The sequence below is a fragment of the Pseudomyrmex gracilis genome, unplaced genomic scaffold (assembly GCF_002006095.1).
Source record: "Pseudomyrmex gracilis isolate BER0280 unplaced genomic scaffold, ASM200609v1 scaffold_105, whole genome shotgun sequence".
NCBI lineage: Eukaryota > Metazoa > Arthropoda > Insecta > Hymenoptera > Formicidae > Pseudomyrmex > Pseudomyrmex gracilis.
In genome coordinates, this window is record NW_018020689.1 from 301,514 (window position 1) to 327,917 (window position 26,404).

General features: G+C 42.2%; 2 protein-coding genes across 4 annotated transcripts in view; one reads left to right on the plus strand and one right to left on the minus strand.

Annotated features, from left to right (window-relative positions):
• LOC109856034 (SNF-related serine/threonine-protein kinase) overlaps positions 1-15,302 on the minus strand; it is a 22,367-nt gene extending 7,065 nt beyond the window's left edge. The window contains exons 1-7 of the mRNA XM_020430852.1: positions 14,092-15,302; positions 2,786-2,989; positions 1,897-2,049; positions 1,233-1,479; positions 608-959; positions 351-479; positions 84-189 (exon numbers count right to left, since the gene is read on the minus strand). Coding sequence (XP_020286441.1) covers positions 84-189; positions 351-479; positions 608-959; positions 1,233-1,479; positions 1,897-2,049; positions 2,786-2,980 — 1,182 coding nt within the window. The 5' untranslated portion in view covers positions 2,981-2,989; positions 14,092-15,302. The remainder of the gene's footprint in view (positions 1-83; positions 190-350; positions 480-607; positions 960-1,232; positions 1,480-1,896; positions 2,050-2,785; positions 2,990-14,091) is intronic.
• Positions 15,303-17,335: 2,033 nt separating this feature from the next.
• LOC109856018 (sperm motility kinase) lies at positions 17,336-25,685 on the plus strand. Of its 3 annotated transcripts, none has more exons than XM_020430817.1 (7): positions 17,336-17,382; positions 18,901-19,173; positions 20,381-20,642; positions 21,175-21,457; positions 21,781-21,969; positions 22,250-22,368; positions 22,450-25,685. In XM_020430817.1, the coding sequence occupies exons 2-7, from the start codon at positions 19,108-19,110 to the stop codon at positions 23,772-23,774; spliced, it is 2,244 nt and encodes a 747-aa protein (XP_020286406.1). In that variant the 5' UTR covers positions 17,336-17,382; positions 18,901-19,107; the 3' UTR covers positions 23,775-25,685. The 3 variants fall into 3 exon arrangements, with proteins under 3 accessions (XP_020286406.1, XP_020286405.1, XP_020286407.1); XM_020430816.1 differs by having other exon boundaries at positions 17,360-17,810; XM_020430818.1 differs by lacking the exon at positions 17,336-17,382 and adding an exon at positions 18,621-18,691.
• The last annotated feature ends 719 nt before the right edge of the window (positions 25,686-26,404 follow it).

Sequence of the window (26,404 nt, forward strand, 5' to 3'; positions counted from 1 at the left end):
TTCTCCGGCAGACTTACACGCCCGCCCTAACGTTACGTTCTTTTAGTCGATGTTGTTCTAGGCGATGGACATGCGATACGTACCTGCGGTACGTCACCAGGCGTCAGCGGTACATTCAGCAACGACTGGTTCACAGTGGTGAGAGAATTCTGGTCCGCGCGCAGGTTTGCTAGCCGATCGTCCTGCCGGCTGTAGAAAATTGACACGGCGCACGTCAGTACATTGACTTCAACTCGAGAATCGACGTACAGTATAAATATTTCGAATTCGCTCACTCGATAAATGAGTCATCAGCAACAACACTTCGTGCTTCAACATATAAAAAAAAAAAAAAAAAAAAACAGAAATACCTTGATGAAACATCCAAAACCTCCGGCCGTGCTTTCTGCATCTGTTCCTGTCGTTGAGCGCGCAATTTTCTCTCCGCCATCAAGAAGTACGTCGCGGTAATATGATTGTATTCGTTTTTGTCGAGCGCGCTGCAAAAGAGTTTCACGATCAATATTGCGGAGCGGGAAGCCGCGTTCGAAAGATAAAATGCGTGCTTGAAATATACTAACGCCGCAAAAAAGGTATGATTCAAAACTCTTCTCTAATGTCTACTCACTCCAATATCTCTTCCTTGGTAGCGATGTTACCGTTAACCATTTTGGTAATTATGTGATTGTGATGATCGTCGGAGACCTGCTGACGCGAAACGAGCGGCAGCGTCTCTGTTGTGTCCGAGTCGGAACCGATCGCCAGCCACGGATCCGCCGCAATCTCCTCGAGAGACGCTCTGCCTTCGGGTTCTCGCACGAGCATCTTCGCGATCAGTCGCTTGCAACCGTCGGACACGTGCGACGGTGTCGAATATTTGCAGTCCATAATCATCGTCAGCGTTTCGCTGTCGTTCGCTTCTTGAAACGGCGCTTGGCCGCATACTAACATGTACAATATTACACCTAACGACCAGACATCTGTAACGAATTCAAGGCATAAACATGATCCGCAAGTAGTAGCGAGATTAAGAAAAAATCTTAATCGATCTCTTTACTCCAATTACATCAATTCGACAAAAGAGACAACATTTATGATTAACTTCATTAATTGTATTAAAAAATTAAAGATAAATTAATTGTTAAAAGAACATACCGTTTTAATAACTAAACTACTTACTAGTTGCTCTAATTAATTTCAATAACCTGGGTCATTTTTACGTTATTCTTACTCACGTTAATTAACGAGCTTACCTACTGCGGGCGCGTCGTAACTATCGCCCAGAAGAATCTCTGGAGCGGAATACGCTAACGAGCCGCACGAGGTCTCGAGCTTCTGACCGGGACAGAATTTATTGCTGAATCCGAAATCCGTGAGTTTGACCGTGCCGAGTTTTTCGAAAAAGACGACATTCTCAGGCTTCAAATCCCTGTGCACCACGTGTAACCGGTGACAGTACGATATAGCTCGAACTATCTGCCGGAAGTAAGTTCTGGCCACCTGACGGGTTAAAATTTCAAATTACGCCACGTACACGTGCGCGCACGAGCAAACTGTCAGCTCTGTGATTTGTGAACGTTGCGTGATTTTCGCTTGTAACTTAAATCCTGTTATGATCGGAAAGATTTTATCATTATTTTCTTTTTTTAGAAGAATTCTCGTCTTAAAAAATGTTCTAAAGAATCTGCCACTGAAATGTTTTCCAATAAATTTTTCAGAAACTCTCTGTGCAATAAGACTCAAAAATGTAGAATAATACTTTGTAACAATTAAAAGTTTCGCGTTCATTGATCGAAGAGAACAGTTCGCGCAACAAATATGTGTTGGCGTTCTATCAAAGTTAAACTTGTACCCTTTGTTCGCGCGTAATTGCAAACCGATGGCATAATAAAACGACAATGGGCCGTGCAACAATACCTCCTCGCTAAGACCGCTGTCGTGGCGCATGATGTAATCGTAGAGGTCTCCGCCATCGCCGAGTTCTAGAATTAAGTATAGCTTGGTCTGTGTGTCTATCACCTCGTACAGCCGCACTACATTCGGATGTTGCACCAGCTTCATGCAGCGCACCTGCAGAAACACATGGACGAAAATGCGATTACGATAAGCGGACGGGCGAGCGAACGAGCGAGCAAGCGAGCAAAATTCATTTTGGTTGAGAGCAAATCTAACTCTCTTCGTGGGGTCAACGATTCAGACCACCATCCATTTACATCATTATCTCGTTGACCTTAACGAGATCCGCTGCCATAAAGTCCATCCCGTGCGCGATGTAACTACGCGCGATATACTGCGATTCGATCTTCCAACCACTGTCTGTGAACTAGCCATTAGACTAGACATTAAACAAAAGGATGTCGTCAATGTGGTTCTACCATTTCCATTAGAGAACATCCAACCAGATTACTGACGAGAGAGGAAACTAACTAAATTGCGTGCTTGCGCTCTCACAGAGAAAGCCCCGAACATCCCGATCAGAATGTCATTACAGAGCTTTAGCCTGTCTTTAACCTGAATGCGAAATGCGAAACAAGTGAAACAAAATTCACGAAGGAAAATAGAAGCTATTTAAATCCACATCGTACGTTCTATTTTTTTTTATAAACCTAGTGTCTCTTTATAACTTTGTTGCAGTTCTAATTAAAAGTCGCGTCTTGCAAGAACAAAAACGTTTTCTCTTCGTCGGTTTTCGCGTTGAAAAAGTTAAAGGTCAGATACGACGGGAATTTGTAGAACATCGCGCAACAATAAGTGATAAGAAATTCGTGTTTCGCAAGTATAAAGCGCAATTTTGCATCTTTCTCACCTCCTGGAAGAGATGCGACCTCGAAGTTTCGTCGAGCTTGCTCTTGTCGATGACCTTCACTGCGACCTTCTCGCCCGTGAAAACGTGCCGCGCCAACTTCACCACGGCGAAGTGTCCGCGGCCGAGAGTCTCCTCCAGATCGTAGAGCCCGGCGATCTTGCCATCGTAGTTGCTGTATCCCACTCTTCGATTCATCTCGTGCCGCTGAAACACACATCGCAATTTTTTCGTGTTCTTTTTCAAAAAAAAAAAAAAAATAAATAAATAAATATTTTCTGTACGTGTACACACACATGAGATTTCTGCATAGAATTATGTAAATGTTGAGACACCTAAATTTTTCAGTAGAACAGATTGCTCTTGTCGGAGTTTGATCGACGCTCGGTAAATTTGTTTATTCGATGAGTGCGGTGGAAAAGGTGTTGAGATCGCTTTTTTTTTTTCGAAGAGTATTCCTGAAAACTGCGCGCGCGAGAGATTTTGCTGCAGATCAATCATCTGAAGAGATCGATTATCTCGCGATGTTTCGTCTATTTTGCTCTTCAAAAAAAAAACCTCACAATATGAATCGTTCGATCTTTTGTTCAGCTCGTCTTAAACGAGCGAGCATACAGCGAATATAATACGCTTGCACCCGTACAAAATCAACGAATCCAAACATCGAATCCTTAATTGGATATTTCGAAATGTGTCCGCGACAGAGTCCGCGTGATACGGTCGGCGGTTCGATCAACCCCCGCGCGCGACGAGAAAGAGGTCGCCATTATATTTTTAGCGCCGCGGTTAGAAGCGAATAATTAATTCGCTTCGCAAAGAAGTACCACTCGATACGTGAAACGATATAACGCGCGAAATTATCATCTCGAAAAGTTTATATAAAAAAGAGAGAAAGAGAGAGATTATATACGTATATATAAAGAGAGATATGTGCGGAGTTAATGGATCGTACTAATATACACGTGGCGCTGCTACATATTTTACGTTCAAATCTAATGATCTGATCTCGAAACTTTTGCACGAAAGTACAGATAACGTATTTATTGCATCCGACGATAAAGCGTGTCCTGCACACAAACCCGATAAGTTAAATTTTTCCGGATGCGTATTAGTGAATTAGAAACTCCGACAACTGGAGCGTATAAGAATCTATTTATTTTAGTCGGCTTCGATAATATCGAAGATTAACTGACTGTGGATCTGGTGGTGCTTACATCGTCGTACTTTTCGAAAATGTCGATAATCTCAAAATATCACGTTCTTACACTTGTGATAATTTATTTTTTATTTACTTTTGTCACATGTTTACTGACACAACGAAGATATAAGACGTTAAATGCGAACACTCTGAATTACACGGTTAGATTTAGCGTCGGTTTGGCGATGCGAACATGAGCCAATGTTGCGTGCCGCCGGGAGGAACGCATTGTCTCTTCGGCGCGGAACGCAATTGCGAAACGCATCAGCTCGGCGCGCCGGGGCGTCCCGTATAGCGGATAGATGACGTACGAAAATACAATATGACGAAAACACAGAGGTCGCGAAAATCTCGATACACCTACGGCTTTCTTTGGAATTCACGAGGAAGTTTCCACTCGCCCCCGCTCACCTCGGGGCCGAGTCAAATACGCGGCCATGACGTATTCGCGGCGTATCGCCGTCGTCGGGTCGAATCGCGAATCATTCCTTCGCACCGTGCACGTGCTCCGGATGTTCTTAACGAGGATTACGAAGAACACAAAAATAAACTTTCTCGCGAGAGATTGGGCGGAAAGAACCAATAACGAGACGGAACCGTTCGACACAGAAGTTACACGACTCGTCGAACTCTTTCTTCTCGGAAAGAAATTATCCGAAAAATTTCTCAGTTCTTTTTCCCTCTCGAAAAAAAAAAAAAAAAGGGAATCGGTTAATGGTTCGCCGATCAAATCTCTTTGCACTCTTGCTCCGCAATTTATAGCAAAACTCTGACGCAAGATACTCCGATACTCCACTCATGGCGCGCGTTTACGGCTTTTATTTTGCGCGAACGCGTCCATTGCCTACACGTCGCGATATAAATAAGACGAAACTATTTATTCGCCGAAGTTATTATTATCGACGCGCACAATTTCTCGCATCGTTTATTGTTGAGATAATAAATTATCCCGGGCAATACATTGAGCTGTTAAGGCGCACGTACATTGATAATATTCATGTCGCGCGCGTGCCAATTTATTGCCAATACGCGTATGATATCGAAAACACTTTACGAACACACGCGCATAGAAGTGCAAACAGAAAACGCACACGCGCAACAAATATTTATCAATAGGATATAATGTGACCGACTGCGCTTGGAAGCGGATTCAATTAAAATAAATCACGCCCAGCGAACGTTGCATATATCGTCGCGTTCGAAACTCGCGTTTTCGCCCGGCCGCTAATATGGGAAATTAATTGGCGTTACGTGATTGAGCTTGATGTCATTAACGACGAAGGAAGTAATGCGATTACGGGTGACACCGGCGAAGGCTCGGCGAGATTTATCTCGACTTGCGCATACTGCAATTAACAAAAGTGCTCGATTATGCTCTTTGCTAAAAAAATTCTAATTTTTCTGACGTAACAATTCAATTAGCGGTAAAGTAAAAAGTTGGTTAAGAAACTAGTAATTTGTGTGTCCGGTAATTTAATTATATTATATTATATATATTTAATTATAATATAACTAGATTTTTAAGTGTACATAAAATGCAGTGCGCGCGCAAGATGTGTGTGCATGGATAAATATAGACAAATCGTGAACAGAAGTGCCGTAAGAATCTTATCAAACTTTGTAAGTGTGCAGGTGCCATCTTCACAGAGCTCATCGTCAATGTGGGTTATGTTGAGGAAGAAGAGGATATCTACTCTGACCTAGGGTAAACAATATTAGACTTATCTAGGTCAGGAATCCTTAAATTGTCCCGACAGCAGTAACTTGGAAAATACAAACATTTGCGGAATATGGCCGTGAAAATAATATCTCACGGAAGGAAACCAAGTTAAATAAGAGCTCTCTGATATTGTTAAGCATTCTGACGCGAAGTAAAAAATATAATTCTAAAAAAAATATATATTGCCTGAATACATACGAACAACACGGAATGACACAAAATAATTTAATATTAATTTTACAAAACTGAAAAGTCTAGTGTAATTGCAAAATTTCCAATACATTACAGAGCGCAATATTAATAATTAATACATTAGTATTTTAATTATTATAATTTTATTAATTTATGTTAAACAAATATTTAAATACCTCATTTTCATAAATATTTAAATTTAAGTTTTTAATATTTAATTACCGACACACAAAATGAAGATTAAAGAGAATTTAAATAACAATTTGAGAGAAATAAATCTCTCTCACAAAAGTTAATTTATACTTTTATTATTTACACTTTTACTATTTTTTAAAGATATGTATTTATATAAATTATAAATATATAATGAGAGATATGAAATTGATAATTGTAAATAATACGTTTTAACGTTATTTCTCAATATAACATTACACGAATCCAATACTAAAATCTCTCTTTATAATTATAATTGCACCTAATAACTCATCGTCGTTTGAAACGCGATATATTGATCCTGACTATTCATAGTTAGTTACTTTATCGTTGCAATTTATGCAAGGAAAACGGAAGTCCGAATCATCCTTTATCTACTCGGATCCATCATGTCGCGGCGAATTGAACTTGACATTTACCCGATAACGACGCTCTCTATCAAGATCTACCTGCGCGCGCGTACTGTCCATATGATGTCAGCCTGACCCGCTTTTACCACCACGTGTCCGTGTAATAATGAGATGCACGAACGTCAGTTACACGTAATAAGCTACAAGCTTGTAGCAAATACACATCACTATCATCTGAAACACGCTTATGCCAATCGTGACGTGTTTCCAGCGAGATGTTTTGCGGATGTGATGCGGAATTTTTTTTATTTCAAGACAAGTCTCCTTAAAAAGAAAAGAAAGTTTGTCCCGTTAACCCGCGGCTCACCAAGAGATGGGAAAAAAATTCTAAAATAACGACATATCGGTTTTTTTTACATATTATTAAATATAATTCTATACGTGTAAATACCATAGACATCACTGACCAAAGATAACACAGGAAGTATGAACGAGCGATGTTTCTCGTTATTGATACCTGTGAAAGGTGTTCCTACTTGCGATCGCGCGCATACGCTCGCAGCGAAAGCATTGATTATTTCGTAGAAAATCGCGAGAGTTTTCTGTAACGCCTACGGGATTTTCACACAAGCGTGAACGCTCGCGGTCGTAAATTCCATCGCGCGGAAACTTCTTGCGCTTAGAAAGTGCAATCCGTTCCAACGGGCGTAATGCGAGAACTCGCGCGCGTTTGAAATTTAGATCCTGGTTACGCGTTTTCTTCATAGACGTGTAATATATAGGCAGGTTTTTTTTTTTTTTTTTAAGCAGAAGCGATTCGAAGGACGGAACACGTACCTGTCGTACATGAACTTTCGCGCGGACGCGGAAATGGTCGGAATCGGCGAACAAGATGAATTTCCGAGATCGGCGATGAAGCGGAGTATAATAAATGTACCGTTGCGATTTGTAGAAGCAAAGAGAGAGACGCAGAAAGAGACGCGACAGCTAGGATGTGCGCAATTCGACGGAGCTCGATGTTGCAGAAAGATCGTCAGACGACGTCGCAAACGCGTCGACAAACAAACGTTCTATCCGGGTCGGAACCGAGTTGACACTATCGCGCGCTGAAGTTCCATATTCGAATATCCGTGATCGATCCGAAAACTCAAATCCGCATTATTCCAATATATATATATTCGGAAGTAATCCCGATAGTGTTCGAAAATTTTTATCCATTTTTTTTTTTTTTGCATTTTTATTTCTCGCCAATATAATCGGACGATTTTCTGAACTCAATCTGAGGTTTTATTTTTCTAGTTAAATCAAATCTGATTTTTTTCAGATTCTTTTCGAACGAGATAACTTTGAAGGATTTAGCGCGTCGCGCGTGTATCGAGATTAAACGTGTCCACTAATCCGCTGCAGCATACACACACCTTTCATTCACTCAATAAATCAATTAATCTGCGCCCGACGAGGCGCATCTTGTGGAAAGTTGCATATTGTCCGTCGGAAAACGTGACATTTACAACATGCTTCCGACACCTTCCGCAAGATCCGTTCATTCTTCTGTGTACAGATAAGAGAAATCGATGCGTGAGATCGATTGAAAGCTATTAAAGACGATGCGACAGTTCACTTTCAAAAGCGATCTGTGTTAAATAATCATAAAATCGCGCGCTCTGATCTTCTCGCCGAGGCAAACATTGGAGGAAAAAGATAACTCGGAAACGATAACAATACTTAACGAGACGATCAATTCGATCGGTGACGATATGTTCGCGTTTGAAAAAGGAAACTTCTTGTAATCGCGAAGTAGAGCTCTCGCGGCGAATTGTGTTTTTCTTTCGTAAAGTAAAATCGCTTTTCCTCGCGCGCAATCAAAAGCTCAGGCAATCATAACGGTAATTGGCGGGCGCGATAGCCTCTCCTCTCTCGTGTGGATCCACGATCGAAGCGATAATATGGCCCCGTGATGATAATGCGTAACGTAAACGTAGCACGTAACAGGTTGTATGTCTGTGTGTGTGTGTGTGTGTGTGTGTGTGTATTCCGCGTACCGTTACCGAGATTCCACAGCGCCGCCGCCACTGCTGCGGGAGAAAGAAATACACGATGATGATATCTATAGAGAAGGGAGGGAGGGAAGAGCGCGCGCGACTAATCCTCGCCCCGTTCTGCCACCGTCGGTGGGAACAACTGCGGTGTTCATCCTCACGAGGATGATAATTGCGGCCGATTAGAGCGCGGTGGTTTGCATTGCCAAGGCACGAAGTGCACAGAACAGCGGTGCCTCTTCGCGAAAGGCAATCGCCAGGTTCACATACCGCGGAGAGAGAATCCAATCGCTATTTAATCAAACTTTTTGCCGGAGAGAAGTCATCGAAGGTTACAATTCTTTCGGAAGTTTGATAGAAGTCTTACGAAACGTCCCGCTGACAGTTCCATTAGCTTAATCCTGGCGCGCTTCGCGTTGACACACTCGGACGGTGACATATTGATATTGCCAGATAACATTGGTAAAATAGACTCGCAGACAGAAAAGGACAGTATTGATAATCCGTCAGAGAAATATGGGAAATACGTAGCGCTGATATCTAGCGACAATGTATTTCCAGGTACGTTCAACTGAATGCGACATTTGAAGACGGAAAAATATATATATATATATATATAGAGAGAGAGAGAGAAGAGAAAAACGAGATGGGAGAAGCTGCGACTTTGTAATCTCTATGCATGAGACGGAAGTAACATTTTTAGTTTTCTTACTGCGCAAAATTTTCTTTCGCTTTCTTGTAATCTTCTTTAGTGACAACAGCGATGTGACGAGAGACGCTAGAATAAGGCAGAATTCACATTAGCGAACCAAATCCGGAGACGAACTCTGACTTGAGAGCTGATGACACACGTGCATATTGTCGAGCTTGAACTCTCGAATTTCGTCGCGAATGTTTTGAAGTTAGCGAAGAGATTTTTGACTTTGAGCTTCTTCTCTCTAGAGATACTTTACTTCGTTATTGTTTACGTCGCAAAAGAATGTCGACAATTACGATTGGCAACTTTGAGCCGAGCAATAGTAAAAAAAAAAAAAAAAAAGAAAAGAAAAAAAAACAATGTTCAAATCACACAAAGTGGAAGTTCTTTTAGCTCGGATTTGTTTCGCTGCTGTGGACTCCACTTTTTGACGATCTACCGTTTCTCTTCTCTCTTTCTCTCGCTTGCTCACCTTGAAATGCGATACGCGCAAGTTTTATCTCCGCGGAGCAAATTACTTTGACACGGCCGGATCTATGTAATTTGAGATAATGCACTCGACAAGCAGATTGATCTCCGCTTCCGAACGCCGTTTGCCGTTTCGCTCGCAAACACCGTCGCCCCTCTGAGAGTAAACAATAATAAGTTTAAGTGCGAAAGGAAGTACAAACAAAAGTAATTTATTACGAAAGGTTGAAAAATAGAATCAAGTTTTTTCACCGTCTTCAATGGAAAAGTTTTTTAACGAGGTTTGTGAATTGTAAGCAAACTTATTGCAATGCGAGTATCTCGATAAAAACATTGAATTAATTAACAAGTAAAAATGTTTGCTAAAAAAACAAAAAAAAAAACAAACACGTCAAATTGTATAATATTTGCATGCAATTATCATTGATGTTGTAGAGCAAGTTTTATTAGCAATGTTATAAAAAAAAGAGTTACTCAATAAAAGATAATTTATACATTTGTTACTTCTGCTAGTCGCAAATATTTCGCCATCTATTTTCCGCTGATGCAACTCGGAAAGTTAATTACAACAGCTCGATACATAAGTATCGTTTTATAAGTTTTTTCCAATATTCCGTTCCATTGAGGAATACATATTTCGTTTCGGTCTTTAAAATGCCAAAAGTGTTGGCAGACCCACACATGTTTTAACACAAAGATAAAGCGCATGAATAGGCGCAGAGCATTCCAAGAATGTAATACAATACACGTAGCGCGACCTACTTCTACTTCCTGTCTCTTCAACTTCGACACGTTCTTTCAGCACTTGAGTCCATTTTTTTTTCCTTAACAAGTGTATCATTGTATAGAGTGTCGGTGTTTGTATCGAATCAAGTTTCGATGATGTTGGTGATAAGTAGTGACGCGAACCTACATCTTTTATTTAATTTTAAATCAATTTTATACAAGTGTTCCTCAATAAAGTCCAAGCGCTTTCTTTTCTCTTCGACCTAAATTAAATCTATTTTCAAGTTGAAAAAAATTTTAATTTAATTTCAATTTTAATTTAATTTCAAGTGAGTTTATAATCAAAGTTTAACTTTATTAAAAGTATTACTTTTGAATGATATTTAGAAAAGAATATCTTGGAAGCAAAATGTGTGTGGGAAATTCTGTGAAAACGGTGACTTTAACAGATTTAATAAATTAAGTAAAAAGCAAATATCTAGAGAGAGCCAGGCAGAGCCCGAATAGAATTAGCAGCTGTGTCTGTTTCGTCGAATTTTTACAGATGTATCACAGTCAACGCAGAAGGAGGTCTGGTGGTTAAACACACAGCCAAATTTTTCTAGTACCTTGCGATGCTCCGGACCTAATATTTCCGTCATTTTATCGAGATGAGAGAAGCATCTCTATCTCTCTCTCTCTCTCTTTCTCTCGCGTCATTGACTATGGGAAAACTTTGTTATCTCCGTGATACGGTCAATTATATAACGGTTAACTATTTATGTCAATTTAGCTCGGAATTTCTGATCTGACCTGGCGTAGTCCGACACTTTGAAGTTTTAACCTAGTAAACCAACCGCGCCTTCCATTACGGAGATAACGCACACAGCGCTTGCTGCAAAATATAAATTTGCAGAAAAACTTTATAAAAGCTAAAGTTATAAATATGTAAGCGTTACATAATTTTAATAAACATCATGGAAAAACAATTTATCGATATAACGAATAATAAGAAGTGTGCCGAGCTAAGAATAAAGTCATCAAGCCGACAAATTTATTTTTACATCAAAAAGTTATCGCAATTGCCAAAATTGGAACAGACACATTTTTTGAAAGAACGAAATTACTCGTGTTATCGAGTGTTGTATGTATAAAATCGTAGATATTGATACTCGCAAACTTTGGACTTTATAATGAAGATATGTGCTGATCGCTATCGAGTGTGTAACATGTTATTTGAGGTCATAAATACGTGTGATCGCGTCTATGTATCGATAATCGACTATACGTTAATTTTTTTTATTTCTACACGCACGATACTCGTAGTAGTAAAATCTAGAGTATGCGCGAGATAAAATTCCATTTCTGAAATTCCATTTCTGTGTGATACTCTGTATCGCTTTTTCATACTGAATTATCAAGTGTTACACACACACACGATAGCGGTTATTGAAAACTACCTAACGCTTGTATTTTTATTAAAACTACCGAATTCAAATGTAGGTTTTAAAAAATCAAACGTTGAAAGTTTTTGTAACGCGTGTTTTTTTAACACACCCATTTATATTCTGTATTTTGGTAACAAGAGTTATTTCAATATGCATGAAAACCGGGTTATTAAATTTTTAATTGCTACAATTTTGTTCGAAATTTGCAATTTCTGCAGGAGTCACATTATCAATATTTCACTCACGTTTTGCCGTCACATTCAGATGTTTGCAATATATATTTCGAAAAAAGATTGCACTTCGTGAAATACATATTTCACATTTGCATATTTCAGAAATGTAATTTATAACAAAAAAATGATTATATACATTTGCGCGTGTAAAGTCCTTTTCTAATTTTACTTGACTCACAAAGCTATTCGGAGTTAATTACACGCTGACCCCGAATCTGTAATCTAGTGATATTAATTTTAACTATGTACTCGAAATATACGCAATTACTAATTATTATTATTGTTATTATTGTAATAACATTCTGGAGAACATGTCTATTATCGTAATATTAAAAGAAAATGCGCAATGCCAAATTAATTTCCATCAATAATATAATTTTATTATTGAAAATATTTTCTTTACTGATCCTTGTATTTTATTCTCATTAGATATTATTTCGTTATTTTTTATTACGTTATCGTTATTACTTCAGGCACTTTTTTATTATTATATTTCGTATAATTATAACCGTATCAGATGCGCAAGATGTAATCTATTGTCGTTTCTGCATAATTTGTTATTTATAAGCTGAATATAATTTGCTCAGTTTTCCGCATTCCGCTCGCAATAATGATTAATCATATTGGAAAGAGAAATCCCCGCGAGGGACTTCGGAAATAGCGAGTTCCGGTAAAGTGGCATTTGATTAGCCCGCGGACATTGTTTTCTCATGAGATCCTTTCATTCACGTAAAGTGCGAGACAATATATAGATGAATTTGAGATAAAACAGAACGTCTCCGAGCAGATTGCATTACTTACGTTGCGTACACATACGTGTATACCTGTTTACTCATCCGAATTCAGGAGAGAGATCGAAGACCACCGCCGTGCGAGATACAACGAATTTATCGGACCCACCTGAATATCTCTCTCGAGACAAGACAGGACAGGTTTCCAGAACAGTTTCTGCACGATCGATATTATTGCGCGATAACGTCAATAGTGTTCACGTATAAACGATTGATACCGCCACCTATTTGCAAATACGACCGAGATATTGCCGGCAATGGGATTATTGTGCAATGTAACGTGCACGAGGATCTTTGTAAGGCTGCGCTCGACCGTTGTTGTGATTGGAAAAAAAAAAGAGAAAATTACGGAGTGTTTATTTCCGTAGAGTTGTTCGCCAAAAATTCGAAGGTATTCGAACGCGTTGATGATAATCACGTCACTTTTTCACACAAGTGAAGTAAAAATAAAACGTGAAATGTGTATGAGAACAGTGTGTGATACCGTTTTCGTACCGAATACTGGAGCAAGATTCAATCAATAATGTTTGCCGCTTTAGCACCGGTGCTTTCTACAGTAGAATTAGAGCAAATATTGTACGGCTGTCTTCCCGAAAAAACAAGAGGAAATGAAATTCGTGGAATAGAATATCAAAAGAGAATCGATATGCAAAACTCGCACAGTTTATAAAGATATCGCTAGAAGAAGAGCACACAAGAGTGCACTCTACAATATTGAATAATAACGATAAAATGTTTTTATAACGGTAACTCCGATGTATATGAACTATATTGATTAAAGCAACGAGGTCAATTGCAAAATTGTGCGTTATCTTAATTTCGATTTAAACTTTCAAGATTTGTGCGATTAGCCAGTTGTCCTTAGACAACTGATATGACCTGTACTCAAAAGTTATCATCTCGTCAGAATATATATTTACATTTACATATACATACATATATTTGTATATATAAAAATATTTACATATTACAATTACATATACATATATATATATGTATACATACATGTGCATATAGGTAACATATATGTCAACAATTCTCGCGAAAATTATCTTATCAAACAAGAACTTTTTTTCACGGTGCGACGACCGCTTAACAACAATACATAGCAATTGGAACAAGTACAGAAACGTATGAGGCCATTTTTAAAGAAGAGTCCATTAAAGAGACCGCAAAAGAGAGAGAGAGAGAGAGAGAGAGAGAGTGTGAGAGAGAGAGAGAATTAAACTCTGGTACGAGGGAGAAAAGCTCTTACCTCTTTGTCCGCTAAACCGACGAAGATGACGACGACGAGTCGTGCCAGCACCTCGCTAGTCCGCCCACAATCCGGTGCACTGTCATTTGTGTTGCGTGTTCATGTATACGTGTGAACCGGCGGCTGCGGCGACGGCAGCGGCGACGAGGACGACGACGACGACGACGATGATCGATGCCCCCGTAGACACTCTCTCTTCCCGCACGGCGAGGTTCACGACGCCCAGCTTCGCCGTCGAGGATGCCGTAGCTTCACGACGACAACGACGGGAATGCGCGAGTCATCGAACGTCGTTGGTGGGCCGCCTCGTTTCACCCGAGACGGTGTGTGTTTACAGACGGGCACTGTTCTTCGGTCGCTTCTCACATTCCTCCACTCGCGCGACGCCGATCCTCGTCTCTCTCTTACTCTATTTTCTTCCCCGTTCTGTCTTTCGGTCACTTACTCGCTCCCGTTCTCCGTCTACCCGAACGCAAACCTAAACGTGCACACCCGCTTCTGATGGATCACCTTCTCTTTCTTCCCCGGCTATCTTTACTTCCTACAGTATCTTCTTCCTGTGTCTTCTTTTCTCCCTTCTTTCTATTGGACTACCTCGCCCACCCGCGATTACTCACCCCTCTTCTCTATGTCCGTCTATTTATCTAGCGCCGCAGATAGACTCGCACTCGAAGAGCAGAAGGCGACTTCCGGGCACCTTCTCCTCGCCGATGACGACGATGCGCCGCGCGCCCGACACACTTCCCACTTTTTCCACCTCTATCTCTCTCTTCTTCCCACTCTCAAGTCGCCGTCGTCCGTCTCGCTTTTACGCGACGTTTTGTACGCGCGCGCGCGCGCACCATACACACACATGTACTATGTACGTATACACGGAGCGCAAACACGAGCGCCACGCGCACGAGAGAGAGAGAGAGAGAGAGAGCGTACCTCTCTCTACGCCGCCGTTGACCGTTTTTCTGTTTTCCGTTATTTCTCGCACTCCCGGGAAAACTCGGCGTAACCGCTCTTTACGATCGGACACGGCGCGCGGATGCCTCGCGACCGACGCTCTCTCGACACTAAATCTCTCACTTTCCTCACCGTCGGGTTGAAGACATTCAACGACGCACGACACAAGTGCAACGCGACGACTACGAACGCGCGCACACTCGCAATACGATGACACACGAGAAAGCTGGAGAACGTATATTCGGCTTTCGTAGAGTTGGTTGGTGTAGTTGACACTGGTCGACGCATTCGCGGAACGCGCTCCGAGCGCCAGCCGGTTAACACGATGCACCTGTCATCTTCCGACGATTCGCGTGTACTATCGTTGTGGCTTGTAGCGCGAATATATAAAATTTCACCGCCGAGAGAAGAACATAAATCGAAATGATAATGCCCATAATCGTCGCATTTCGATTTTTACACTGGAGTAACTTGTGCAGATTCTAACATTTAATGTTTTTCAATATTTAAAAACTTAAAGGTTTTTTATATGATCATTATACTTTATCGCATCTGATGTCGCAACGATATGTCAGTTTTCAGTCTTATGTTACATTTAAGTAAGCGCTTATATATTTTTTTATTTATATATATATATTTTTATTAAATTGTTTCAGGTTACGTGAGTAAATAAGATACCGTCTGTACTTGTCTGTGCTCTGGCTTTCTCGTCGCAGTCGAGAGGACGCTAGTGTACAACAATATATTTTGCAAAATGACTGATCGAAACAACTCATCATTGGAAAATTGTGTTTGCGTTTGATTTCTTGTAATTGTATAAATTATGATATTTTATTTGATATCGTTTATCGATGTTGAGGATGCAATTTAATTGCATTTTGGCTGCGATAAAAAAATAAATATGATGATCTTTCAAAAGAAAAAAAGAGAAATATAAAAAAAGCAAACCAGCGTAAACTCGAGTATTCCAATGTCCTACATATTTTTTTCAATTTATATTTTAAAAACAGATATTTTTAAACTTGAGGAACTGTCATGTTCTCGGTCGATCACTCCATGTTTATGACGTTCTTCAAATTCCCGCGCGATGTCGTAACATAAAATCTGGTAGACAAGCTACATATACTGTATACTAATACACACACAATCGATGTAATTTAAATAAAAATTTATTTAAATAAAAATCTGTCCGTACAAACGCTTATCCAATTGTAATATTTATGCATATCATATATTAAAAATTATAGAATACAAGATAGACATTCTTTTTTTTCTGATAAATAATTTTAAAAGAGAGAAGAGAGAGAGAGAGTAGACATACAAGAGAATATTGCAAATTCAGGAGATTTTTTATTGATTTCAAAACAAATAGACTGTATGATTAGAATAACACGGTTTTATATTTTTATTTGACCCGTTTTGTTTTGAAAAATGTCCAAGAGATGTTCTCACAATGACAATCGACGCATTTATGTAGTCACATTATAACCAGCTCGGCCAATTATACGGCGAAATATGTCGTCTTTGTTGACTTTCGAATTACGCAGCATCGTCCATTTCGAACAACGTGTATGTAATGAATCTTTAATTTCATTGCCTGTGCTCGTAAATTCGAATCATGTATTGTGAAAAAAAAAAATAAACATCTCAACCGTCATGCGAAATCATTTCGCAATAATTAATTTATGCGCATAAACATCACACGGGGAATTTATTGTATCTTTCATTATGTGTACGAAAGGAGTGTCAAAACTGTCGGGTATTAGCAAGCGTTGCAAATTAAAATTTTGAAAATACACAAAATATGCGCCATAAAATAATCAATACTGTCTTATCAAACTTTCAGTCGCTTTTGTTTTTTTTATATCAGCCTTACTTTTTTTAATAATAATAACAACATAGTACACTGCAGTGAAATACTGCAGTAATTAGCGAGCTGAGTTTGGGTAATGCCAAAATACTCACGATGACAATATAATATACACACGAAATTCTAGAATATCGCACATTGCAAGCTTGAAGTCAGTCGCAATTAGTCGCTCGCAATCTTTACGCGATATTTAATTATCGGTTCCAGTTTTAATCGTGACTGTGTAATCCAAAAACTAAACATAAACTTCCACTTAATGACTCGAGCTCGATACGGAGTTTGTGTTCGCTGTTTTAATTAAACGCGGCACGTGCCCTTAGGAAAAGGTGGATAAGGTGCGCGCACACACAAGTCGGCAAGGCGCCAAGATCAGCTCGCCACAGTCGCGCTTTCCGGTTCGCGTTTTATAAATACTGCAGACAGGCAAACAGTGCACCGAACACGGCAGACCAGTCGTGAAATCATACGAGGTGCGTGGCCCCGCTCGTACATAAGCGCGAATAGTCGAAGAAAGAGTTATCGAGTTATTTATTCTCACACGTGGATTTTCCAGAGGTTCGCGCGCGCGTGTGTGTGAGCGCGCGCGCGTTCACGTTATCGCGTAACGACGGCATTGTATTTTCGCGGATGTGCGCTCGCGGGCGAGAGAATATCGTGTGTGCACGTTACTCCGGTGTGGTGTTAATTGTGTCTCTCCTCGTGCCGTGGTGAATTTCTCCGAATCCCGGTGCGCCGCGCCGTGGACGGGACTCTCACAGAGAGAAGTGCATGAGGAAGCACGCAATCTGTAAATTTACATAAACGAGCTCGTGCTGTGCGTGTTCGCGTTTCCGTGACTCTCGCCGGATTGCGCGCTTACATAAATAACGACAGGGGTCCGTCGCGAGTTTTATCAACCGTAAGTTTTGGCGTACGATACACGTCGATATGTACGAATGAGATTCAAATAAAATGCATTTATTGGTTTACGCTTGGAGCCGTTTTATCGAGTTTTGTGTGAAAATACATTTGGTTTTGTTTTCGAACGGAAGACAGTGATTTTTATACGTGGGAGAAAGAGAGGGAGAGAGAGAGAAGAAAAATCAGTTCGACGGAGTTTGTAAATTTGCATTTGTCGACTCGAAGAGACCGCGGATAAACTGAATTAACAAATAGACTTACTGCACATCGATCAAGTAAATGATTCAAACAACCGACGTTTCGAAATGTCACACCTATCCGATGATACGACGCTTATTTTTACATCACACCAATTTAAAAAATCGCGGAACATCATGTTTGCCGCTTATTGATTCATCGACACACGGTGTCGCAACTTTCTCTCTCTCTGCGTCAGCATTTCGCGCAAAATCGGTCCGCTTTCCAATTGCCTAGAAATGTTTCGGAAACGTTCGTTCAGTATCTAATTGTCGATGGTGCAATCTGCCAAATAATATGTGTACGGCGCGCGCATTCCCGGCGAGATTTGTGTGCGGCCTCTCTCTCGCCCGGCGTGTCGTCTTGCGCAACAATTGTGCATAGCACAAAAATACTAGCCGGCCGCGACCGAAGACGCGACGACTCGCACATGCAGTCGTATAGAAATCGCAATTTCGAGCCGTCGTTAACGATTTCTCGTTGTCGGAAAATGAAATATCACGCCACTAGACTGCCATTTTACGGCGGGTTATAAGTCCAGAGAGCGCGGGACTTATTACCCGCGCGTTCTACTTCACGGCCGTCTATCATGACGTTGTAATTCATACATCCATCTTGTTGCAACGATGTACGAGCGCATCGGTGCGTGTAATTCGCGTATAGCGCGAAAAATGTCGTTACGCGCGCGACGTGTGATAACTCGATTATTTTTTTATATTAGTTAGCTGTCCGATAAACCGGAATCGCAAAATACACACACTCCTCGTGTATATTTACATTTTTCTCATATTTCAATAATATTTCAACGAAATTCAACATTTTCATATGAAATGATTAAATGTTTTTCACAGAACACCGAGCGAGACGCTTTGAAAGAGCGAAAATTTTTCGATATCGGTACGATGACCGGTGGTATTGCGAAATTCATAACCGTCACAGGATGTAACGACTGGATATACTCGCAGTTGATCCGCGTCGAACCGTATAAAACCTATTCCTGGTGATAAAGAAAAAAAACTACAAAAAAAAAAAAAAAAAAAGCGGCGGATTATTGGGAGATGAGCGGAATGAAGAAGGCGATCGGGGGATCCATTCACAGGATACGGGAGTTCGAGCTCGAGAAGGTAACGCTTCTTTTCACATCTTTCTGTTCAGCTCTTCTGCGAACCGGTCGCGCAATTGGATTTTTCCTTTGTAAACGCGCGATATACGCGCTATACCGAGGTTCTCCCTCGCGTTTTCTCTCTCGCGAATAAAGAAGTCTAAACAACGACCGGCGGGGCGAGGCTTTTCCAGTTACGAGACATTGAGGTCCCGAAATAGGATTCGCGAAGCAAGCATTTCATTATGCTCGCTCGACTAACGGCCATTCTCCTGTCTGGCATTGCACCAATGTTTCCCTAATGGAGAATCTGTGTGTGAGATCGGCGGCGACGTTTGCGACCGTGACTCGACGGTGGCTTATGTAGTTAATAACTTTGTTATCTATATATTAACGAGTCAGATTCACGGAATATTTTCACAATGACGTTCTCTCGACACAGATTCCGAGAAATAAAGGTCGATTATTCACTCAACCGGAAAGGAAAACCACACGTTTAAATATACAATAATGTTCATGATACGTGACATATGTACGAAACTACAGTTGTGCTTTATATAAAGTATTGGATCATTAATGACCCACTTATTAATGGCCGAATATCTATTTGTGTGTGTATAAATATTCAGTTATATTTGAGTTAGACTTGTCTATCGTAGTAATAATTTTTAACCGCAACTTTTTCGCACGAAATTCCGCGAAATACACGGTTCAATGAAACACGATGTTACACGGGAAAATCGCTTTGGTTTTCATGTGTCGAGTTTTGTATTGGGATCGAAAGAAACGTGCGTTCTCGAAGAGTGTGCGTCGGTGTAAAAATAGATGTTGCGTAGAGATCGGCGTCGAGTAACGGCGTCGCGTTGTATTCAGCGTGCAGCGGATAACGCATCATCGTCGTCGTCGTCGTCGTCGTCGCCGTCGTCGTCGTCGAGCTCACGCGTGAGATCCCTACATTTCCCTTTGGAGTCGCGTTTCCCTTGTGACGCCGCGTGTGCGTGTGTATTTGCGCCGTGACTCTTTGTGTTCCCGTGTGTGGCTTGCGGTTCTCGAGTTATTCCGAAGCGCGTCCCTCGAGTTCGAGCATCATTACGATCCGCGCGTCTGCGAAAACCTAGGCGCACTTCATCCCGTCATTCGTGGCTCGAAAAGTCGACGCAAAAGAGTCGACATCGATCCGAAACGTGATGCACGGCAGCGCGTCGAAAACTCAACATTTTCTGGAACAGGTAAATCTGATCGACGAGTTCGACATCCTGCAAATCGTCGGCGAGGGATGGTTCGGCAAGATCCTGCTGACCGAGCATCGCAGCACTCAGACCGAGATGGTGCTGAAGGCGTTGCCGAAAGCGTACACCGGCCTCTCGGACTTTTTTCGGGAATTTCATTATGGCTTACATCTGTCGGCGCACCGGAACATCATAACTACTTACGACGTGGCGTTCGAGACAGCGGGCTTTTACGTTTTTAGCCAGGAATACGCCCCCCTCGGTGAGAGAATTTTTTATGGCGCTCCGCTGCCACGTGCGGCGACGACTTATCATACATTTTGCAAGTCAAACGCGTTCGCTAACTTTCTTTTTTTTCTTTCGTTATCCGACCGTGTAATTTAGTTTCTTGTTTGCGCAAAAAAATAAGCGAATTCAAATCAATGACGCTGTTTGTTTTGTTTGGAACGAGATCGAGTGTCAAAAAAAAAAAAAAAAAAAAAAAAAAAAAAAAAAAAAAATTTTTTTTTTTTTTGGAAAAGATAACGAGGAAAAAAAAAAAAAAAAAAAAAAAAAACAAGTTAAAAATAAATTCTGTTTCTTTGCGATTTTTGCTTCACGATTTTCATCGTGTGTAATATTCACGACGCGTTTAACAAGACCGAACAATGATCGCGAAATAACTCGCCGATTATTCCGAGACGCGAGGTAGTTGCTCACCGAGTGATTGTCGTCGTTACAAAGAGCGGCAAAGTGGCACTCGCCACATATTGCACAGACGAATATACAGTCTCTCAATTGCCATCGATTTTCAGGCGATCTCACGTCGAACGTGACGGAGACCGGCTTGGGCGAGCTGCACGCTAAGAGGGTGGCAAGGCAGCTTGCCGCCGCGGTGCATCACATACACAGCCGCGACCTGGTGCACCGTGACATCAAGCTCGACAACATCCTCGTGTTTCGCAGCAACTTCTCGCGTATCAAGCTGTGCGACTTCGGCGAGACCAGGCGGGTCAATACCGTCGTGCGAAGACACAACGAGTGGCTGCCGTACTCGCCGCCCGAGGTATTGAAGATCGACACTGACGAGACTTACAAGTAATTATATTTATGCTATGTACGATCCATTACACGCGCTTATCACGTTATAATTTTGCAAACAGATAATTAAAACAGGAAACAATCGCGACGTTCTCTTTTTTATGCGTCTAAGGATTTCAAATTCGATTTGGAAAAGGTTTGGATTTCTTGTTTCAATCTCCTGCATGCACAAAAGAAGTTTTGGTCAAGTGTCAAGAGCGCGACATCAACGCAGAATACCGCGCTCTCTTGTTGTGTGTTGCATGAATGATACTTAACTTATAGTTAAGCCACGATTCGCCAAAGGTACGTTATAACGATGATGGACGAACGTTTTTCAGAGCTCGTACGTCGCACGACGTCTGGCAATTCGGCATTGTCCTATTTGTCTGCCTGACCGGATGCCTGCCGTGGCAGAAAGCTGCGTTGGACGACCCGCGCTATACCAGATATCAAAACTGGCACAACGCTACGCTCAACATCGCCAAGAAACCGAAATTATTTCAGCTGATCAGCTCGCGGGCGCAGAGGTGAGTTGCCACCTCGGGAAATCCGAGATTAAGCGCCGCATTGCGTTTCCAAATCGCATCTTACCTCATCCGCTGCTATTCATTCACTACTTTCGTATACTCGATTGTTTATTTCTTCCGTTTTTAATAATAATAATAATAAAAAAAAAAAATGTTTTACTCGATAATTTGCTATGTGAAAAATTTCTAGTAATTTAACTTTGACGACACAACAGAACGTTACACAAATAAACAAATGAAAAGTTGGATCACTTTGTCTACGTTGTGATATTTCGTAAAGAATGTTCAAGAGGCTGCTAGATCCGAAGGTTGAAAAGAGGCCCGTCAGCGTATTAGAGGTGAATAAATATTTAGAGGACAGATGGCTGGCGAAACTCGGAGCTGAAAAAGCGTTGAACGGTGAGCTTGGCTATTGCGCTGCAGTATCGCTGACTACGTACGTCGTAATTTTTCCACAACGTGACCTTTTTCTATCCGCAGGCGGCGCCGACGAGAGAGACGAGCTGTGTCCGTCCATGTACAGCTTCCACAGTTCCCTGGAGGAGAAGAATCAGCTTCTGCACACGCTCACGACGTACGGCATCGAGACCACGGTGGACCGTACGAAGAAGAAGGATCGCATAAGGGAGTGGATACAGGCCAGCGCGATAGTTGAGGAAACCGAGGAGGACGAGTCCGATATTTACGAGGACTCGGAGTTTTATGAAGACGAGAATAATGACGGGAACGATAGCGAGGAACCCGAACCGGTCACCATGAGGGGCAGACATTTTCCGGAGAGACGTCCGAGCGTCGCGACAAACGACCTCAAGAAAAAACGGGACAGCCGAGTCCCGCCGAGCCGCTCGAAAAACAGAGCGCCCGTAAAGCCGGTCGAAAGAAAAATACCCTTTGCTCCACAAGTGGCCGAGGAGCGAGAAACAATCGCGCACTTCGCCAGTTTTCCCAATGGCGATCCGAATCTCGCTGTAAGAAACGGCAGCGATCAGACTCACGATTCTTCCGCAAACGTTACCTCGGACACGCCGCAAATGACTAATCCACACTCTCCCGTGTCGAGCATCACCAATCGAAGGGTCGACAATTCGGTAAAAACCAACGCGAGCAATTCCCACGACAATTCGCCCGTGTTGGTAGCGGGGGCCAGTTCTCCCGCGAAGCAATCACCTCCGAAATCGGGCGCCCCGAATCGATCGGTACCGATGAGTCCGCAAATCCCGGCCAGAAAAAATCGCACGGCGCCGTTTTCGAACACGCAGCTTGTAGAAAATCGTGCCGAGTCGACGAAGCGAGCGCAATCAGCGGAAGATTCGCCGTTGCAGTCGCCTAGGGCGTCGCCCAAGACGACGATCCCGATGCCGATTCGAGACAAACCTTCCGTCGCTATGTTATCGACCCCGCGAACGGTGAGATCAGCCGCTCCATCGGTCGGCCGAGTCGATAGAGCACCGGCGCCGATAATAGGCAACGCGACATTAGCGGAGAGTCAACAGCCTCCGAATAGCGCGCGTACAGAGGGCTCGCCCTCAATCTCGACGCAAATCGGGACCAGTTCTATGCCAACCGCCTCTCACTTGGTAATGCAGAGCTTCAACACCCTTCAGAATATTACAGCAAACGACCCATCTCCGTCGAGCTCATCGAACGTGAGCAAACCCGGTCAACGGGTCGAGCAGGTGATCGTGTCTTACGGCAAAGACCTGTACGAGCACTACGGCATAGCTCAAGGAGTCATACATCCAACGAGAGTGGATATCGTGAGGCAAGATTCCACCGGCAGCGGTAACCGATCTGTGAGCAATTGAGATGTACAAGAGGATGCACCGGAATGCCCTTGTGGTTGACGAAGGAGAGCTTGGTATTCGCGCGAGTCTGCAATTGCGAAACCAATCAAACACACTGTCGGTGTACTCGAGCAAGAGGCACGTACACGGAGGCACTTGTATAATAATTTTGTTCTGCTGTCGTTCAACGGAAAGATTTCGCTCGCGGAGAGATACTCGGGGCAAACGCGAGAGAATATTTTTTTTTTTTTATCTAACGACATTGAAGTTATTATAAAACTGCGCTTCAATCCAAGCGTTACATCTCGCTTCGATTGAGATTTTTTTTCCTCGCGGAAATGTACGTCGCGGATATGCAAGACACACTGCGACGATGTTCAGATGTACACGGAATAAACAAAGTCGTTACGGAAATAATGTTGTAACAGGACCACTGCACGGATGAAGATGTTAGGTACATTATGCCTCATTAGTTCCAAGGGATACTTATATCGCCACGTGTCGCTCGCTTCATCGAGCGCATAACGGGATAAAATTAGCGCGGTGTCTCGGAAGAGAGGTTGCACCGTGCGAGAATGTCCTCGAGACCGTTAAGCAGGATTCACATTAGCAAAACCGAGCTCCGAAGTTGAGAGCTTCGTTGCGCGCGAATTTTATGTTATCGAGCCAAATTTCTCGTCGCGCCAGAAGCTCGGTGTGTTACGTGACTCGCGGCCTCCGCTTGCCGTAGGCTTTTTAGACGAGAGATATATTTTATCGCGATAAATGGTGATACTATACGACATATAAAATGTTGTGCGATAAGAATCGCGGCGCGCGCGCGCTATAATAAATTACTCCGCGATGATTCTGCGCGCGAAAAAGATTCTGACAATAAATAAATAACGAAACACGAAATATATACATACATATATATACATATATATATATATATATATATATATCGACGTGTGATTTCTGACACGCGCTTTTGTTCCCACTGATGTGTATCGAACGGCGGACGGATTGTGTGCTAGCTGATGTACTGCACGGGCATTTACAAAGCTACCATATTTCATCGTTTGCCACTTTTCAAACAGAACAACGAAAAAAGCACAGCGATCAATCTGGCATTCTAGTATGGTACAATACATGTGTGTATGACTCGTATAAAAAGGTATACACGAAGATGTATTATTTACAAGTAACAGTTATTACCAGTATGTAATTGTCAGGCGAGAATATATATGCTCGTGCTACCGCTAATTAGTTACAACGTGTGTTCGATATCATCTGATTTATGAGCGGGACGCCGTCCGTGTGACTACGAGATAAGCTTCCTTCGGCGCGGGGGATCTGCTTGAACTCCTGCATCGCGACCAGTAACGTCGCTCTCGAGAAGAGCAAGGACGACGCGGAGAGGATAACGATCGTAAGAGAGAGAGAGAGAGAGAGAGAAAGAGAGAGAGAGAGAGAGAGAGAGAGAGAGAGGGATGAGAAGAGAGCAAAGCGGCAGCAGCCGCGGGAAAGGACTACGAAGAGAGTAAGGGGAAGGGGGATTGGTGTGTGCATTTGGCGATGCGGAAATAATTTTCTAGGGCGGGTCGCGGCACGAATTAATTAAGACATACGTAAGTAGCGCATATCGCGCAGGAGACGCAATTACCGCCGTCTTTGACACTGAGAAGTAACACGGCAACGTGCGAAAGATATGAAGGACCGCGCCCGAGGTAGCTTCGTTGTTTATCGTCGGAGAGCTAACTGGCGGAATATTGCGCGACGCTACCTGCAACGGTGGCAACTTCTCCGACGGAAACTTCTCCGACGCGCACGTTAATTAGTGTTTAAGTCAACGTCACTCGTGGAATTGCTAATTGACACTTTTGATCACGTTTGATATTATTATTATTATTAGATTTATCTCGTAGCGCCGAGCGAGAAAAAGAGAGAGAGAGAGAGAGAGAGTTAACGGAGGTCATCAATTCCTATGTATATGTATGTGTGTAGCATGTGAAATACATTTTACGCACAATACGTTATTAAGGTAATGTACAGTCTGTGCGGAAAATAGAACATTTTGTTGATTATACTGCTAATCAATTAATATCGATCAATTAGTTGACTGATGTTGTACTGCTTGCTGGTGTAATAAATTGTCGATTTTATACGCCATGAATATATGTACCCATATGGGGAGTTGTAATCTATACGCTTCGATAACGCGCTCTTTCAATGGAGACAACCTTGGCGCGGTGTGTACGTGTGTATGTGTGTGTGTGTGAGTGTGGATTAACATTTCCGTCCACATCTCGGATCCCGTGCCGAATAATAATCGATTGTACGTCGTGTGTCCGCTCGCGGAACACAGTCAATGATTGCCCTTGATATACGTACACACGGAGAGCGCAGCTGCCAACAAACGCAGAGCAGATGACCGAAAATCGCCTCGCTTTGCCGAGGCGTCACACTTGACACCTTTGCTGTCAAATCGCGCGCTACCGATCCAAAAGCCGCGCGGATGAAAATTGATGAAACCACAATTGGTGTTAATGGCGCGCCACAACTTTCCCCCTCGTTGTCGAGCAACCTTCTGCATCCTTGTTACGTTCGCATTTCGACGACGTCTATTTTCGGGTTCGATCGGATTTGTTTCCGAGCCGGGGAATCTATCC

Coding starts and splice junctions, on each gene's coding strand:
- LOC109856018 (XM_020430817.1), top strand. CDS start 19,108: ATGAGCGGAATGAAGAAGGCGATCGGGGGATCCATTCACAGGATACGG. Junction 19,174..20,380: donor GGGAGTTCGAGCTCGAGAAG/GTAACGCTTCTT, acceptor TTTCTGGAACAG/GTAAATCTGATCGACGAGTT. Junction 20,643..21,174: donor CCAGGAATACGCCCCCCTCG/GTGAGAGAATTT, acceptor ATCGATTTTCAG/GCGATCTCACGTCGAACGTG.